At 50.2% G+C, this 18,491-nt stretch overlaps 1 protein-coding gene across 1 annotated transcript in view; it reads left to right on the forward strand.

Moving 5' to 3' along the window:
• SAMTOR (S-adenosylmethionine sensor upstream of mTORC1) overlaps positions 1-18,491 on the forward strand; it is a 100,937-nt gene that overhangs the window by 70,439 nt on the left and 12,007 nt on the right. Inside the window, exon 5 of the mRNA XM_082254453.1 lies at positions 4,959-5,070. Coding sequence (XP_082110579.1) covers positions 4,959-5,070 — 112 coding nt within the window. The remainder of the gene's footprint in view (positions 1-4,958; positions 5,071-18,491) is intronic.

Raw genomic sequence — 18,491 nt, forward strand, 5'->3', positions numbered from 1 at the left:
GTCTGTTATATAGTCCAGCCTACTTCAGCAGCACTTCCTTTCCATCAGCAGCAGGACATCGGTAGCAACGCTCTGCAGGTTATCACTCTCAATTTTCCTCTGTTATCGCTTCTGGCTCAGTTTCTCTTCTCCTTTTTGGGGTCTTTTATCACTGTAGCGGTGGGCTGCGCACACTGCAGCGTTCTAAAAGGGAACAGTACATTGTATTGCACTGTAGTTTGTTTTCTGATAACTTGAGCAATGGATTCTCAGGAAAGCAAGTTTCCTCCAGCTTTAGTGGGGGGCCCCAGTTCTCCTGTGGCCCCGCTGCGACCCGATCTGGCTGCTGTGGTGGCGACTTTAGTGGCAAATATGGAAATGCTGATGTCTGAACGTGCTGCGAGAAAGAGGCCCAGATTGTCTCTCTCTTCTGATTCAGATGGGGATATGGCTGCTGCTGCGAGCGTGCCCTTTTCAGGGTCCCGCTCATCCTTGGACCCCCCGTGGTCTGAGGGGGAGGCTGAGATGGAGGGGGTTGATACCTCCTCACTGGGGTCGCCTGAAGAACGGGCGACCATGGATGAGTTGATTGTGCCTGTAAAGGACACCTTACATTTAGAGGATGAGCCCTGTCCTCCGGGCGTTGTGTCCTCGTTTGGGACGCACAGGACCCGCAAGTCTGCGCAGGTTTTCCCCTGCCCAGCGGAATTCCATTACACTGTTAATGAAATGTGGCGCACGTTGAAACGTCCATTCCTGGTACCTAGTCGGTTCAAATTGCTTTATCCTTTTGCGCCAGCTACGGAATCACAATGGTGTGTGCCCCCACAGGTAGATCACACTGTGGCCGTGTTGAACAAGGCTACCTTGGTTCCTACTGGGGATACCCCGGTTTTCCGGGATCCCACGGACCGGCGGTTGTCTCTAGCTCGCCATTTCTTATACGGTGGCGGGTTCGTTGCTCAAACCCGTTTTCGCGTCCGTTCTGGTGGCGCAGGCGGTGGCTGATTGGACTAAGATGCTTAGGAGCAATCTCGTGTCTGATGGTGTTCCGCCTGCCCGGCTGGAAATGGTGGATCAGATCCACCAAGGCGTCATGTACTTGTGTGATGCAGCCTTGAATGAGGCCCCCTTGGTGGCTCGCCTCTCTAGTGTCGCGGTGCTTAACCGGCGACTGATATGGCTGAAGAGCTGGTCGGCCGACCAGTCCTCACGGAAAACTGTTGCTGATTTTTCCCTATGCTGGCTCTCGCCTTTTTGGCGAGGCGTTGGACGCCCTGGTGAAAGGCGTCACGGGGGGCAAGAGCATTTTGCTGCCTCAGAACCCGAAGAACAAGTCTTTTCGAGGCAAGCGGGGTTCTGCGCCTACATCCAATCAGGGGTCCTTTCGGAACCAATCCAAGGGAAAGCCCTTCATGGCCCAGGGCAGTCAGAAGAAGCCCTGGGCGGGTAAGCAGAAGCCCGGCAATGCCGGCTCGGCGGATCAATCCGCCTCTGCCTGAAGGGGCGCCCTCACCCATTTCAGGGGTGGGGGGACGTTTGCGTGGTTTCCTCCAACCTTGGCTGCTCCAGATATCGGACAGGTGGGTTCAGGAAATTGTTCGATCGGGATACAAAGTGCGTCCTATTCTGGACCTAAAAGCGCTAAACCGCTTTGTGCGTGTTTGGAAGTTTCGAATGGAGTCTCTCCGTTCGGTGGTGGCCTCCTTGAGTCCAGGAGAATTCCTGGCTTCGATAGATCTGAAGGACGCGTACCTACACATCCCCATTTTCGAGGGTCATCAGCGGTACCTTCGGTTTGCTATCGCGGAGGATCACTACCAGTTTGTGGCGTTACCTTTCGGTCTCGCTTCGGCACCAAGGGTGTTTACCAAAGTGTTGGCGCCGGTTCTGGGCCTGCTGAGGTCCCAGGGCATTGCGGTCTTGGGTTACATGGACGATCTACTTCTGAGATCACGTGCCAGCCAGGACCTTGTGCGCGATTTGTCCATCACGGTACAGACGCTCTAGGAGTTCGGATGGACCATCAACGTTCAAAAATCGGCGTTGTTTCCATCGCTTTGTCTCCCCTACCTGGGGATGGTTCTGGACTCTGCTCAGGCAAAGGTGTTCCTGCCGGAGGACAAGCTCCGGACTTTGCGGGACGAGCTCAGGTCCCTCAGGGACAACCCGTCCTCGTCACTCAGGACCTGTATGCGGGGCCTGGGGTTGATGGTTTCGGCCTTCAAAGCGATACCCTTTGCTCAGTTCCACACGCGGGCTCTCCAGACGGAGATCCTGGCCAGGTGGGACGGACTGCCTCAGTCCTTGGATCTGTGTGTCTCGAGTCGTCAGACCAGATTGGCTCTTCTGTGGTGGCTCCAGTCCCCGTCGGTGGCGGAAGGCAAGTCCTTCCGTCCGTTGGTGTGGACGGTGGTTACCATGAATGCCAGCCTGTTGGGCTGGGGTGGAGTCCTGGGCAACCTGTCTGCCCAGGACACTTGGTCAGAGGAGGAGTCCTCCCTCCCGATAAATGTGCTGGAATTGCGAGCGATCAAACTCTCTTTTCCAGTGGTCGGACCGTCTCCGGAGCCTACCTGTCCGCGTACAGACGGACAATGCTACCGCCGTGGCTTACATCAACCACCAGGGGGGCACCAGGAGTGCTCGAGCGGCCCGAGAGGTGACCGACATTCTGTCTTGGGCCGAGACTCATGTCCCGGCGATCTCAGCAGTTCACATTCCGGGTGTGGAAAATTGGCAGGCCGACTATCTGAGCCGCCAGACCCTGGACCAGGGGAATTGGTCCCTACACCCGGAGGTTTTTCAGATGCTGTGTGCGAGGTGGGGATCCCCGGACGTGGATCTGTTCGCATCCCGGCTAAATCAAAAGGTGGAAAGGTTCGTGGCAAGAACGCGCGATCCATTGGCGGATGCCTCGGATGCGTTGGTGGCCCCTTGGCATCAGTATCGTCTGATGTATGCCTTTCCTCCGATTCAGTTACTATCCTGGTTCCTCCGCAGATTGGTCTCGGAACCGCACCTGGTGATTCTGGTGGCTCTGGACTGGCCTCGCCGGTCCTGGTACGCCGACGTTGTTCACCTGGCAGTGGCGCCTCCGTGGCGACTGCCAATGCAGGAAGATCTCCTGTCTCAAGGTCTGATCTTCCATCCTGCTTTACAGTCGCTGGCTTTAACGGCCTGGCTGTTGAGACCCAGGTCTTGAGGGACAAGGGTCTCTCCCCTGAGGTTATCCCTACCCTAATCAAGGCTAGGAAATCCTCCTCTGGTAAGATCTATTACCGTACCTGGAAAGCTTATTTCGCCTGGTGTGAGTCCAGGGGGTTCTCCCCTCGTTCTTACTCGGTGTCAAGAGTGGTGGCTTTCCTCCAGTCTAGTGTGGATCAGCGCCTGGCGCTGGCCACGATAAAGGGCCAGGTGTCTGCACTGGCTATCCTTTTCCAATGCCCTGTGGCGTCTCGTTCCTTGGTTTGCACCTTCATTCAAGGTGTGCGACATTTGGCTCCTCCCAGGAAGGAGCCTTTACCTCCATGGGACTTGAACTTGGTTCTGTCCGTGTTACAGCGTGCTCCCTTTGAGAACATCCAGGAGATATCGTTGCCTCTGCTGTCGAAAAAGGTTGCTTTTCTAGTGGCGATCACTTCGGCTCGCAGAGTGTCGGAGCTGGCGGCGTTGTCTTGCCGCTCCCCTTACTTGATAATTCACAAGGATAAGGTGGTTTTGCGACCACCCCCATCCTTCCTTCCCAAGGTGATCTCTGAGTTCCACCTTAATGAGGACATTGTCCTAAACATCCAAAGGAGATTGCCTTGCATTCCTTGGATGTTGTCAGGGCGATCAGGGTTTACCTGTCGTCTACGGAATCCTTTCGGGAGACGGGAGACGGATTCCCTGTTTGTCCTTCCTGAGGGATCTCGGAAGGGCATGGCTGCGTTGGCAGCAACTATTGCCAAATGGATCAGACAGACCATTGAGCAGGCTTATGCCTTGAAGGAACGGGTTCCGCCCTTCCCTGTTAAGGCGCACTCTACCAGATCTTTGAGTGCGTTCTGGGCCTATTGGCATTGGGCCTCGGTGGCCCAGGTGTGCAAGGCTGCGACTTGGTCGTCGGTGTACACCTTTTCCAAATTCTACAAAGTAGATGTTCTGGCATCAGCTGATGCTTCCTTTGGCCGCAAGGTTCTTAGTGCGGCAGTGCCATGAAGGACCTTTGTTTTCTGGGTCCCTGGCTGTTGGTATTTGCTTTCCTGGGCTGTTGCTCCTGTTGAGCTTTGTTTTTTCTGTTGCCCAGAGGTTCTCTTACTGTGCATGTAAGGTTCCTTTCTCTGATGTGGGTACTGCGTTGCCTTGTCTACGGTTGTGTCTCCCACCCCTCATGTCTATACTGCTTTGGGACATCCCAACAGTGATGACTTAGAGGTGGCGGCGTCTGTCGGAGGACGTAAGAGAAAACTGAATTTTTGTAAAATCTTACCTGTAAAATTCCTTTATTGTGTTTAAAGTTATTGTAAAATCTTGTGGTTTTTAAAAAAAAAAAAAAAAAAGTTATACTTGCCTCCTTTTGGGGTCCCTCTTCGCTGCTCCTGGCTCCTCCCTACTGTCGAGTTCCCCCCACAGCAAGCAGCTTGTTATAGGGGCACCCAAGGCGAGCTGCAGCTCTGTCAGATTCAGAGCTCCCATTCAACCCCGCCCCCTCTATTTCCTGATTGGCTGACTGACTTTGACAGCAGTGGGAGCAAATGGTGCCGCTTCTGTGTGTCGGCCAATCAGGAGGGAGAGTCCCGGACGGCCGAGGGACTCTTGGACATCGCTGGAACAAAATGGGGCTTGGGTAAGTATTAGGGGGTGCTGGGGAGGCTTTTACACCCAGAAGGCTTTTTATCCTAACGCATAGAATGCATTAAGGTAAAAAAAACTTGTGATTATCGAATCATCAGAAATGTTTTTTTGTTGATACCTTTCAATTATTTTTCCAACAGATTTCACCTTCCTGGGAAGATCAGATTACTTGATGTAGGAAGCTGCTATAATCCATTTGTAAAATATGAAGATTTTCTGGCTGTTGGTATCGATATTGTGCCTGCTGTTGAGGTAAAAATGAATTTTGAAGTTTAGGTAACCACCTGTGTGTGCAAAAAAAATTGCGGTTCATTGCAAACGCATAAGATGAATGCGAAGTATAGTATATACGTAATGTACATCATAGACTTTTTATTTTAAGAATATACTGTGTATAAGGCCCCATGCACACATGGCGTTTTGCAGCTGCTGTTTAACCACTTAAGCCCCGGAGGATTTTCCTGCTAAAAGACCAGGGGGTATTTTGCGATTCGGCACTGCGTGACTTTAACGGACAATTGCGCGGTGATGCGACGCTGTACCTAAACGAATTTGACATCCTTTTTTCCCCACAAACAGCTTTCTTTTGGTGGTATTTGATCACTCGTGCGATTTTTTTTTTTTTTTTTTTTTTTTTTTTTTTTTTTTTGATCACGCGATATAAACAAAAAAAGAGCGACAATTTTGCAAAAATAGCAATATTTTTCACATTTTTTTTATATGAAATGCCCCAAAAAAAATGTAAAAATCTAAATTTTTAACATTTTCGGCCAATTTGTTTTATGCTACCTATGTTTGGTAAAAAAAATCGCAAAAAGCGTATTTTTATTGGTTTGCGCAAAAGTTATCGCGTTTACTAACAAAGGGAAAGATTTTTGGTTTTTTTTTTTTTAACGCGTAATGGCGGCGATCTGCGTTTTTTTTTTTTTTTCTCTTACGTCCTCCGACAGTCGCCGCCTCTTCATATTCGTCACATATGGGGTATTAGACTTTGCTCCGAAGGAGTAGCTAGGCAACAGAATATGTTAACATTAAAGCTTTTAACATATCCCACCCTCAAGGGGTGGTCCCCTCAGTCAATACCCTCCTACTTCCTGCAACCATATCTCAGTTTTAATGTCTAGCTTGTCAGGAGTGGCTGGCTTTTTCTGTGCTGGGGCTTTCTGCCCCAGACTCTTTCTTCTTTTTGAAATTTTGTTTGAGTTTTCTCTCTACCTTTACTTAGCTGTTATTTTTGTCAGCGTTAGTTAGTTCTTCTGATGAAGAGGATCATGCGGGCTGGGTCTCGGGCTGATCCCCCTGGTCGCAGGTCGTGGGTCAGTGGCTTCCCAGCCTGCCATCGAGCGTTCAGCCAGGTAACGCTCCTGGCACAGTGAACGACCCATCCCTGTTCGGTGCAGGGATGATTGGTGAGGTGGCTACCTCACTGGACGCTGTGCGGTTTCTTAACCCCCATTTTGTGCGTCTTGAATTGCGACTCTCCCTGCCTCATGTGCAGCGGCTTGTTCGCCTGTGCGGGTCCCCCACGCCATTGTGAGGTAAGTGTATCTATGTGGGGACCTGTCTGTCTGGGGGGGTGTCAGTCTGGGACTGTGTAACCTGCCTCTACTCACACTGCTTGTCTCCCTATCTCTCGGCTGCATGCTGTGGGCTGCAAGGGGGGGGGGAGCTGTGTGACACTGTGTGTGTCAGTCTGATCAGTGTGTGCAGCTGTGTGCTGTGGGGCATGTTTGGGCATATACAGCGATCGCTGCGGCGATCTGACATGTATTCTTATACAGGGATGTCATGTGTGCATTACTGCACTGTGGAGCGGCGGTTTCGGCGCCAAATGGCGCCATTTTGCCTACACTCGCTCCGGCCGCATGTTTTACATGCATGGTGGCCATTTTCTTGTAGCCTCCATAGGCTTTCATAGAGCGCCCTGGCAGCATCACTTCCTCTTTCCAGGAACACCGATCGAGGCAGCGGCGAAGGTCTCCTCAGGTTTTATCTTTCTGTTCTTGCTATCCATTGCCTGTGTTCAGTTTGCATATTCCCTGTGGGGGTCTCATTGTGCTTGAGTGTGGTGCGGTGGGCTGCGCTTGCCGCGCTTGCTTAAAGGGGCAGTTAACCCTTTATTGTACAGCATTACAGGGGCAATGGATTCTCAGGAGGGCAAATTTCCTACCGCCTTGGTGGAAAGCCAGGGGACCGCTGTTTCCCCCCCAGGGGGGGATTTAGCCACTATTGTGGCTGGCCTTGCTGCTCAGGTACAGATGCTGGTGGCTGCTCAATCTACTAAAAGGCCCAGAGTTGCTCTTTCCTCTGATTCTGAGGGTGAAGGTGATGGGGCTGTTATGGCGGGGGCCTCCTTATCGGGGTCCCGCTCCTCCCTAGATCTAGTGGGGTCCGAGGTGGAGGCTGAGGTTGAGGGGGTTGATAATTCTCCCCCTGGCTCGCCTGAAGAGCTTGCAATCATGGATGAGTTGATTGCTTCCATAAAGCAAACGCTGCGTTTGCAGGATGAAGTGTGTCCCCCCGCCGCCTTGGCGGCTTATGGGACGCAGAGAAAACGCAGGACGCCGCAGGTTTTTCCCTGCAATGATGATTTTCAGCGCGCTGTTAAGGAACAATGGCGCAATCTGCGCAAACCTTTTGCTGTACCAAGTAGATTCAAGCTGCGTTATCCTTTCTCCCCTTCCACTGATGAAAGGTGGTGTGTGCCTCCCCCAGTGGATCACGCAATTGCGGTTTTAAACAAAGCCACTGCGATTCCTGCAGAGGATTCCCCTGTGTTCCGTGATGCCACGGATAGGAGATTGGAGTCTCTTGCCCGTCATACTTATTCTGTTATGGGTTCTATGCTTAAGGCTCTGTTTGCTTCTCTCATGGCGGCCCAGGCGATCGCAAGTTGGACGCAGATGCTTAGGCGCGTCCTAGTGGCCGATTCGGCCTCGCCGGCGACCCTGGATATGGTGGATCAAATCCACCAGGGTGTCATGTATCTGTGTGATCTGGACCTGGTTCCGTTGGCTGCACGTGTGCACAGCGTGGCGGTGTTGTCTCGCCGCCTGGTTTGGTTAAAATGTTGGTCGGTGGACCAGTCCTCACGTAAGACCTTAGCCAATCTACCTTATGATGGGTCTCGCCTTTTTGGGGAGTCCTTGGATGTGTTGATTAAGGGGATCACCGGGGGTAAGAGCACTCTCTTGCCCCATTTCCCCAAGGCTAAGGGGGCTTCTGGGAAGAAGCATGCTAATTTTCGGCCCCCTCAGGGGTCCTTTCGTGCCTTCCGGCCGCACTACAAGGGCAAGCCGTTCAAAGGTCAAGGCTCTCAGAAGAAGCCCTGGTCTGGGAAACAGAAGTCCGGTCAATCCGGATCTGCAGCCCATAACAGTTCGGCCTGAAGGGGCGCCCTCACCCAGTTTTGGGGTGGGGGGACGCTTGCTCGGTTTTCTTCAGCCCTGGTTGGCCCGTGTGCGGGACAGATGGGTTCAGGAAATCGTTCGGTCTGGTTACAAGATCGAGTTTCTCTCTCGGCCGGAGAGCAGATTTTTTTCCCTCAAATCTTCAACTGTCTCCAGAGCGTTTGCGGGACCTGCACCTGGCGGTGCGGGACCTGAGGGCTCAGGGAGTGGTGGTTCCGGTGCCTCATCGGGACAGATTTGGGGGGTTTTATTCCAATCTGTTCACCGTGCCCAGAAAGGAGGGCAAGGTTCGTCCAATTCTGGACTTGAAGGCTCTGAACCACTCTGTGCGGGTTCGCAAGTTCCGCATGGAATCCCTGCGGTCGGTGGTGGCTGCCCTGGTTCCGGGGGAATTCATGGCCTCCATCGATTTGAAGGATGCGTATCTTCACATCCCCATTTTCGAGGGTCACCAGAGGTTCCTTCGATTTGCCATTGCGGAGGATCACTACCAGTTCGTGGCGTTGCCTTTTGGTCTCGCCTCGGCTCCGCGGGTCTTCACCAAGGTGCTTGCACCGGTTCTGGCATTATTGAGGGCCCAGGGCTTTTCTGTCCTGGGGTATCTGGACGACATTCTGGTTTGGTCTGCGACCAGCCAGGGTCTGGAGGAGGACCTGTCTGTAATGATGCAAACTCTGCAGGAGTTTGGTTGGACGATAAATTTTCCAAAGTCGACACTGAGTCCGTCGGTTCGTCTTCCCTACCTGGGAATGATTCTGGACTCGGTGCAGGCGAAGGTCTTCCTGCCGGAAGACAAACTCAGAACTCTTCAGGAGGAAGTCAGGTCCCTCAGGGACGTTCCGCACTCGTCTCTGCGGACGTGCATGAGATGTCTGGGATTGATGGTCTCGGCCTTCGAGGCGATTCCCTTCGCCCAGTTTCACACGCGGGGTCTCCAAGCGGAGATCCTGTCCAGGTGGGACGGGCGACCTCAATCTCTGGATCTTCAAATCTCGTTGAGTCATCGCACCAGAAGAAACCTTCTGTGGTGGCTCCAGTCCCCGTTGGTGTCCGGGGGCAAGTCGTTTCGTCCTGTCTCGTGGACGGTGATCACCACGGATGCCAGCCTGTCGGGCTGGGGTGGTGTTCTGGGCGTTCTGTCCGCCCAGGGAACTTGGTCGGAGGGGGAGTCTTCCCTTCCGATCAACATTCTGGAATTGCGTGCGATAAGTCTCTGTCTTCATCGCTGGACGGACCGGCTGCAGGGCTGCCCGGTTCGGGTGCAGACGGACAATGCCACGGCGGTGGCCTACATCAACCACCAAGGGGGCACCAAGAGTGCCCGAGCAGCTCGGGAAGTGGCCGACATTCTGTCTTGGGCCGAGACTCATGTCCCGGCGATAACGGCGGTTCACATTCCAGGGGTGGAGAACTGGCAGGCGGACTATCTGAGTCGCCAGACCCTGGATCAGGGGGAATGGTCTCTCCACCCGGCTGTCTTCCAGATGTTGTGCGCGAAGTGGGGTCTTCCAGATGTGGACCTGTTCGCGTCTCGTCTCAACAACAAGGTGAAAAGGTTCGTGGCAAGGACGCGCGACCCTCGGGCAGACGCGTCGGACGCGTTAGTGGCCCCGTGGCATCAGTACAGGCTGATGTATGCGTTTCCACCGATTCAGTTGCTGTCCAGGTTCCTTCGCAGGTTACACTCGGAACGCAGCACGGTGATTCTGGTGACACCGGACTGGCCTCGCCGGTCCTGGTACGCAGACCTCGTGAATCTGGCGGTCGACGCCCCGTGGCGTCTGCCTCTTCGAGACGATCTACTGTCTCAAGGACCGATATACCATCCTGCTTTACAGTCGCTGGCTTTGACGGCCTGGCTGTTGAGACCGAGGTCCTGAAGGAGAAGGGTCTCTCTCCGGAGGTCGTTCATACTTTGATCAACGCGAGGAAGTCTTCCTCGGGAAAGGTTTATTACCGTACTTGGAAGGCCTATTTTGCCTGGTGTGAGTCCAGGGGGTTTTCACCCCGCACGTACTCGGTTTCCCGTGTGCTGTCTTTCCTTCAAACGGGAGTTGATCAGCGTTTGGCGCTGGCTACGATAAAGGGTCAGGTGTCTGCACTGGCCGTTCTGTTTCAACGTCCCGTGGCTTCCAACTCCTTGGTTGGCACTTTTGTTCAGGGTGTGCGGCATCTGGTTCCTCCTAGGAGGGATCCTTTGCCCCCTTGGGACTTGAATCTCGTTCTGTCTGTGTTGCAACGTGCTCCTTTTGAACAGATCAGGGAGATCTCGTTGTCTATGTTGTCCAAAAAGGTCGCCTTTTTGGTGGCGATCACTTCGGCTCGCAGAGTGTCGGAGCTGGCAGCTTTGTCCTGCAAGTCTCCGTACCTGGTTGTTCATTTGGATAAGGTGGTCTTGCGACCTAATCCTTTTCTTCCGAAACGAGTTTCGGAATTCCATCTTAATGAGGATATTGTCTTACCTTCGCTGTGCGCGAAGCCTAAACATCCAAAGGAGGTGAGATTGCATTCTCTGGATGTTGTTCGGGCGATTAGGGTTTACCTTAAATCGACTGAGTCTTTTCGAAAGACGGACTCCTTGTTTGTTCTTCCAGAGGGTCCTCGGAAGGGCATGGCGGCTTCGGCCTCTACCATTGCCAAATGGATCAGGCAGACCATTGAACAGGCCTATGCCTTGCAGGGGAAGGTTCCCCCTGTGCCTGTGAAGGCGCACTCTACTAGATCTTTGAGTACGTCTTGGGCCTGTCGTCATGGGGCTTCTGTAGCCCAGGTGTGTAAGGCGGCGACCTGGTCGACCGTTCACACGTTCACAAGATTCTACAAAGTAGATGTTCAGGCATCGGCGGATGCTTCCTTTGGCCGCAAGGTTCTTAGTGCGGCAATTTCCTAGGGTCCCTTGTTGGGGACCTCTGGCTGTTGGGATACGTTTTGCATTCCCTGGTTTTTTGTCTTTTCCTGGGTTGTTGCTCCTGTTGAGCACTTGTTTTTTCCTGTTGCCCAGCTGGTTTCCTTCCTTTGGTAAGGTTCCTTTCTTTGATGCGGAGACTGCGTTGCCTTTCGGCGCGGATGCGTTTCCCACCCCTCATGTTTGCACTGCTTTGGGACGTCCCCATATGTGACGAATATGAAGAGGCGGCGACTGTCGGAGGACGTAAGAGAAAACGGAATTTTTGTAAAATCTTACCTGTAAAATTCCTTTCTCTGAGTCCTCCGACAGTCGCCGCCCCCGCCCCTCTTTTGGGGTTTGGTTGTATACTCTACTGCTATTCCACTAAAACTGAGATATGGTTGCAGGAAGTAGGAGGGTATTGACTGAGGGGACCACCCCTTGAGGGTGGGATATGTTAAAAGCTTTAATGTTAACATATTCTGTTGCCTAGCTACTCCTTCGGAGCAAAGTCTAATACCCCATATGTGACGAATATGAAGAGGCGGCGACTGTCGGAGGACTCAGAGAAAGGTATTTTACAGGTAAGATTTTACAAAAATTGTTTTTTTTTTTTTTTTTTTTTTTTTTTTTTTTTTTTTTTTTGCGGTACTGCGACATTGCGGCGGACAGATCGGACCCTTGACTGACATTTTTGACACTTTTGGGGTTACCAGTGACATTTCTACAGTAATCAGTGCTATACATATGCACTGTTACTGTAAAAATACACTGGTAGTGAAGGGGTTAACTTTATTTGGGAGGGAGGGGCTGTGTGTGTCCCTAGGGGCGTGCTTTCTACTGTGATTGGCTGTGGCTTGAGCTGTAAGGACACTGATCAACGGATCTACATAGTAGATCCGTGTGATCAGTGTCTTTACACCGAGGAGAATGACAGGTGGCTTGTTTACACAAGCTGCCTGACATTCTCCCTCTCCCCCGACGATCGCACCCCCCCCCACCCCAAAGCACCTTGCCCCTATGTTAATGAGGACAAGGGCCTCTTCCCGACAGCCCTGGGCGGTGGTTGTGGGGGTCTGCGGCAGGGGGCTTATCGGAATCTGGAAGCCCCCTTTAACAAGCGGGCCCCCCAAGATCCCAGACCCCCTCCCTATGTGAATGGATATGGGGTATGTATATGGAAAACTACAAAAAATGGGCGGAAAAAAATTATCCTGGAAAAACTAAGCCATTAATACAATCATAAAATTCTACCTACTAGCAGAAAAGTATTGGGACACTACGCATACTGTACCTTAATGGCATCTTAGTCCATTGGGTTCAATATTGAGTTGGCCGCCCTTTGCAACTTTAACAACTTCAACTCTTCTTTGAAGGCTGTCCACAAGGTTTAGGAGTGTCTATGGGAATGTTTGACTATTCTTCCAGAAGCGCATTTGTACAGGTCAGGCACTGATGATGGAGAGAAGGCCTGGCTCGCAGTCTCCACTCTAATTTATCCCAAAGATGTTCTGTCAGGTTGAGGTCAGGACTCTGTGCAGGCCGGTCAAGTTCCTCCACCCAAAACCTGCTCATCCATGTCTTTTTCGACCTTGCTTTATGCATTGGTGGACAGTCATGTTGGAACAGAAAGGGCCATCCCCAAACTGTTCCCACAAAGCTGGGAGCATGAAATTGTCCAAAATGTCTTGGTATGCTGATGCTTTACTGGAACTAAGGGGCCAAGCCCAACCCCTGAAAAACAACCCCACACCATAATCCCCCCTCCACCAAATGATTTGGACCAGTGCACAAAGAAAGGTCCATAAAGACATGGATTAGCAAGTTTGGGGTGGATGAACTTGACTGACCTGCACAGAGTCCTAACCTCAACCCGATCTAACACCTTTGGGATGAATTTGAGCAGAGACTTCCAGCCAGGCCTTTCGTCAAACATCCGTGCCTAACCTCACAAATGCGCTTCTGGAAAAACGGTCAAACCTTTTCATAGACTCACTCCAAAACCTTGTCGACAGCCTTTCCAGAAGAGTTGAAGCTGTTATACAGTGGATATAAAAAGTCTACACACCCCTGTTTAAAATATCATCAGGTTTCTGTGATGTAAAAAAAGAGACAAAGATAAATAATTTCAGAACTGTTTCCACTCAATTGAAAGACAAACTAAAAATCTTTTTTTTTTTTTTTTTTTTTTTTTTGGGGGGGGGCGCAGGAGGAAAAATAAAAAGCGAAAATGTTTTAGAAGTATATATAACTGGGGATGTAGCTGTGTTCAGAATTAAGCAATCACATTCAAACTAATGTTAAATAGGAGTCAGTACACACCTGCCATCATTTAATGTGCCTCTGATTAACCCCAAATAAAGTTCAGCTGTTCTAGTAGGTCTTTCCTGACATTTTCTTAGTCGCATCCTACAGCAAAAGTCATGGTCTGCAGAGAGCTTCCAAAGCATCAGAGGGATCTCATTGTTAAAAGGTATCAGTCAGGGGAAGGGTACAAAAGGATTTCCAAGGCATTCGATATACCAACGAGCACAGTGAAGACAGTCATCAAGTGGAGAAAATATGGTACAACAGCGACATTACCAACAACTGGACATCCCTTCAAAAAAGATGAGAACTGGTCAGGGAGGCTGCTAAGAGGCCTACAGCAACATTAAAGGAGCTGCAGGAATATCTGGCAAGTACTGTCTGTGTGGTACACGTGACAACAATTTCCCGTATTCTTTATATGTCTGAGCCTTGGGGTAGAGTGGCAAGATGGAAGCCTTTTCTTACGAAGAAAAACAGCCAAGCCCAGGTAAATGTTGCAAAAACACCTCTAAAGTCTCCCAAAAGCATGTGGGAAAATGTGTTCTGGTCAGATGAAACCAAGGTTGAACTTTGGCCATAATTCCAAAAGATATGTTTGCGGCATAAACAACACTGCACATAACCAACAGAACACCATACCCACAGTGAAGCATGGTGGTAGCAGCATCATGCTTTGGGGCTGTTTTTCTTCACCTGGAACAGGGACCTGAGTCAAGGTAGAGGGAATTATGAACAGTCCCAATCACCAGTCAATATTGGCACAAAACCTTCAGGATTCTGCTAGAAAGCTGAACATGAAAAGGAACTTCATCTTTCAGCATGACCACGACACAAAGCATACATCCAAATCCACAAAGGAATGGCTTCACCAGAGTTTTGGAATGGCCCAGCCAGAGCCCAGACCTGAATCCGATTGAAAATCTGTGGGGTGATCTGAAGAGGGCTGTAATAAAATCTAAAGGTGCTTTAACAAAATATTAGTTTAAGGGTGTGCACACTTATGCAACCATATTTTAGTTTTACTTCCCTCCACCCAAAAGATTTAAGTTTGTTGTACTGTTTATAGGTCACATTAAAGGTGGAAAAAGTTCTGAAATGATTTATCTTTGTCTCATTTTTTTACATCACAGAAACCTGACATTTGAACAGGGGTGTGTAGACTTTTCATATCCACTGTAGCTGCAAAGGGTGGGCCAACTTAATATTAAACCCTACGGACTAAGAATGGGATGCCATAAAAGTGCGTGTGTGTGCGTGTGTGTGTGTGTGCGTGTGTGTGTGTGTGTGTGTGTGTGTGTGTGCGTGCGTGTGTGTGTGTGTGTGTGTGTGTGTGTGTGTGTGTGTGTAAAGGCAGACGTCCCAATACTTTTTATAATATAGTGTATATAACTGACATACATATTAAAGTGTTACTAAACCCACAACAGTAAAATCAGTCTGTATATGCAGTAAAGCATGCTTGTTATACCCACTGTGGGACCTAAGGGGTTAATCCCCTGCATTATGTAAGAAGGCTGTTAGATCCTGTCTTCTCTGATCCTCTCCTTCCACAGTCCCCAATCCATCTTTTGACAGTACCGAGCCTTGGGGGCACTCTGCTCATGCTCAGTTTGGTGTGTATTGCTAGAGTTTTTTTTTTTTTTTTTCTTGGGAGGGTGCATGTGATCACTGTCCAGACAGAGGGTCAGGGGACATGCAGCCTCATAGGACAGTCAGAGTAGAATGAAAACTCCTCCTACAAGCTTTAATGAGACACTGATAATAGAAGTCACAAGACTGCTATATACCGCTGATGAGAAAAGGTATTTTATAGCGTATGTATGTATGTATGTATGTATGTATGTGTGTGTGTGTGTGTATATATATATATATATATATATATATATATATATAATTATTGCATTTTCATGTTGTGTATTGTGAGAGACCAGGTTTAGTGAATGCAGGGTCCTGGGTTTGTGAAAACACTTTCAGCATTACTAATAAAGAAGTGGAGTCGATATTTAGGCCCTGAGAGGCTTTGTAATTATCTGCCATGATTCTTTTTTGCTCAACTGCATGGTAAAATTGCCTCTGTTCAAATTTTTCTTCTCCTTATCCACCTGCCAAAACTGCAGCTTACTAGGTCCGGTCATGAGCCAGCTTGAAATGTTTGGACACACTATCTTTCATGTAGCCCCTTTTGATATAGTATGCATGTGTGTGCGCGTGTATTTCTCATGTGTTTTGAGAGGCTCCCAGAGGTACGTCCCCCATATTGGAGGCCACAAGGGCACTCCAATACAGCGCACACTACCCCTTCTAATGCACGAGATTTAAACAAAAAAAATGTTTTCTCTTCTGTTTGATGGACACAGCTCCAGAATTTTCTTGACCATTGGGTTATACTGCCCCCTACAGTAGTAGGACACTAGGCAGGAAAAAGCTTTACCACGCCTATGGGGCAGTCCCAGGGGATATACTCCTTCTTCCTGCTATAGACATTCAGTTTTTTTTTCTGCCTACCCAGGAGTAAGGACTTAGTTCCTTGCTGGGATCTCTGGTCCTAACATTTTTGTCTTTTTTTTTTTTTTAAACTGATTTTTTTTTTTTCCTTTTCAAGGTATTTTCTGTTCCTGTGAGAACTACCAATCAACTGCTGGACTGGGCAACTGACTGGATATTCTAGATCCTTATGGTCTCAGTCCGGCCAGCGAGCGTGACCCGTACTCGGCTTAGGGCTAGGTCGATGGCGACATAGCCTCACTGGATGGTGGCTGGTGGTTTAAACGTCTCGCGAGGACGCATAGACCTGGTCATGACCTGAGCCACAGAGTGCTTCTGGCCTGAAGCACCCCCATTCCAATGGTGCGGTGGTCTGTCTGGAGTGGTGCCCACCTGGTTTCCATGGTGTGGCATGTAGTGTCCCCCCCCTCCACTGGTTGCCTTTTGGGGTGGACTTGGGCCCCTCCCTAGGACGTTCGGACCACTGATTCCCTTCCTTCCAACATAGCATCCCCCATTTATCGGGCCCCCCCTGTGGACAAACCCCCATTTACCCACACCTAGCTCCCACCTCCTGGCCATACATGTTACAGTCGCCGGCTGTTAAAAACACGTTTTTTTTGGGGGTGGGGGGTGGTCCTGGTGGGGGCTCCTGCCAGAGCCCCTCCTTACTGCCCATTCGTTTCTGGTGGTTCTGGGAGCCGCACGGGCGCCGCGTGTAGCCGCTATTTTGTCGTGGATGGCTGCTGTAAATTCTAGCGGCCATGTTTGTCTAGTCCGGCAGCCATTTTCTTGTAGTTTCCCATTGATATAAAGCGGCGGCAATGTTTTTATAGCCTATGGGGCAGTGATTCGACGATAGAGCTCTAGTGTTCTTTCCTGGACTTTCTCTTTCACTCTGATTGCCACACGGCGTGCAGCTTTGGCATTCTGCTCTATAAGGGGGTTGTTGTCAGGAGTGTTGAGTCCCTGTGGGTGCAAAACGGCCTCCCTCTTTCTCCTATAGCAGCAACTTGGTGCGCTGGGACTTGTGGTGCCGCTTGTGCAGCAGTAGGGAGTTTTAAACAGTATTTTTTTCTTTTTTTGCTAGTGGTCCGCGGGTTAACCCATGGATTCCATGGAGCATGTCTTACCACCTTACCCCCTCTGAGGCTGCGTAGCCCCCTGGGTCCCAGTCTGCTTTGTCTACTACGACAGTGGTCCTAGAGTCACTAGTGTCCAAGATAGATATGGTCCTGCAAAACAGGATGGGCAAAAAGCATCCTCTGTCTCAGATTCTGAGGTTGATCTTGCCACTGCGGACGTGAGTCTCCCTACTGGGTCTATGTCCACGCAGCCTGAGTGCTCTGATAGTGAGGATAATTCCTTTTCCACTACGGCAGCGCATGAAAAAGCGCTAGTGGATGCACTAATTGTATTGGTGCGGGAAACTGTAAAACTGGAGGATGCTGCTGCGTTCAAAACGCCAGTACATTTCAGTACCCGCAGATCCTCAAAGGCGGCAAAGGTTTTCCCCTTTCCCGCTTATTTTGACAACATTGTCGTGAGTCAGTGGGGTTTCCCTAAACGTTCTGTCGGGATGCCTAAGCGTTTCGCTAGAAGGTATCCTTTTTGAAGAGTTCCTATTAAAAAAAGTAACCATACAGCCTGTGGTGTATTCTCAGGTTTCCAGGGTAAATAAAGCCCCCCTTCTCCCGGCGGAGGACTCTCCATCATTTTAAAGACCCCTTTGACAAGAGAGATGAATCTAGAGGTGTGCATCTTCACTGGTCTCGCAATTTGATTTGATTACGATTATCATGTCAACGATTCAATTCCGAGATGCATCACGATTACTGCCCATGGTTTTCATCAAAAAATCCAAGCAGTCAGAAGAACTAATTTTTATTTTATTTTAACGGTTTCTAAAAAATGACTACACTCCCTGCATGTAGCAAAGTCTAAACACAGCAGGCAACAACTTAAAGAGGAGCTCTAGGCTCCCCCCAAAATACTACAGGAGACGGCCAGAGGCTGCGGACCCACTACAGGAGACGGCCAGAGGCTGCGGACCCACTACAGGAGACGGCCAGAGGCTGCGGACCCACTGCAGGAGACGGCCAGAGGCTGCGGACCCACTGCAGGAGACGGCCAGAGGCTGCGGACCCACTGCAGGAGACGGCCAGAGGCTGCGGACCCACTGCAGGAGACGGCCAGAGGCTGCGGACCCACTGCAGGAGACGGCCAGAGGCTGCGGACCCACTACAGGAGACGGCCAGAGGCTGCGGACCCACTACAGGAGACGGTCAGAGGCTGCGGACCCACTACAGGAGACGGTCAAGATATGCTTTTATTTTCAAGAAAAAAATAGCCTTTAGTATCTTAAGAAATCCCACTATAATAATAAAAAAGGTACATATTCTCCTGGAAGTACAGTATATACACTGAAAAGGGGGGGGATATACCGTATGCAGCTAAAAGTAAATTAATTTCTGTTGAGTAGATATACTATTGGGTATTTGCTACTGGAAATAAATATGTTGCTGATAGAGAAAAACAATTGCATTAAAATATTTAGCTGATAGTTTTGCACCTACTTGCCA

The sequence above is a fragment of the Pelophylax lessonae genome (genome assembly GCF_965119305.1).
Source record: "Pelophylax lessonae genome assembly, chromosome: 4".
NCBI lineage: Eukaryota > Metazoa > Chordata > Amphibia > Anura > Ranidae > Pelophylax > Pelophylax lessonae.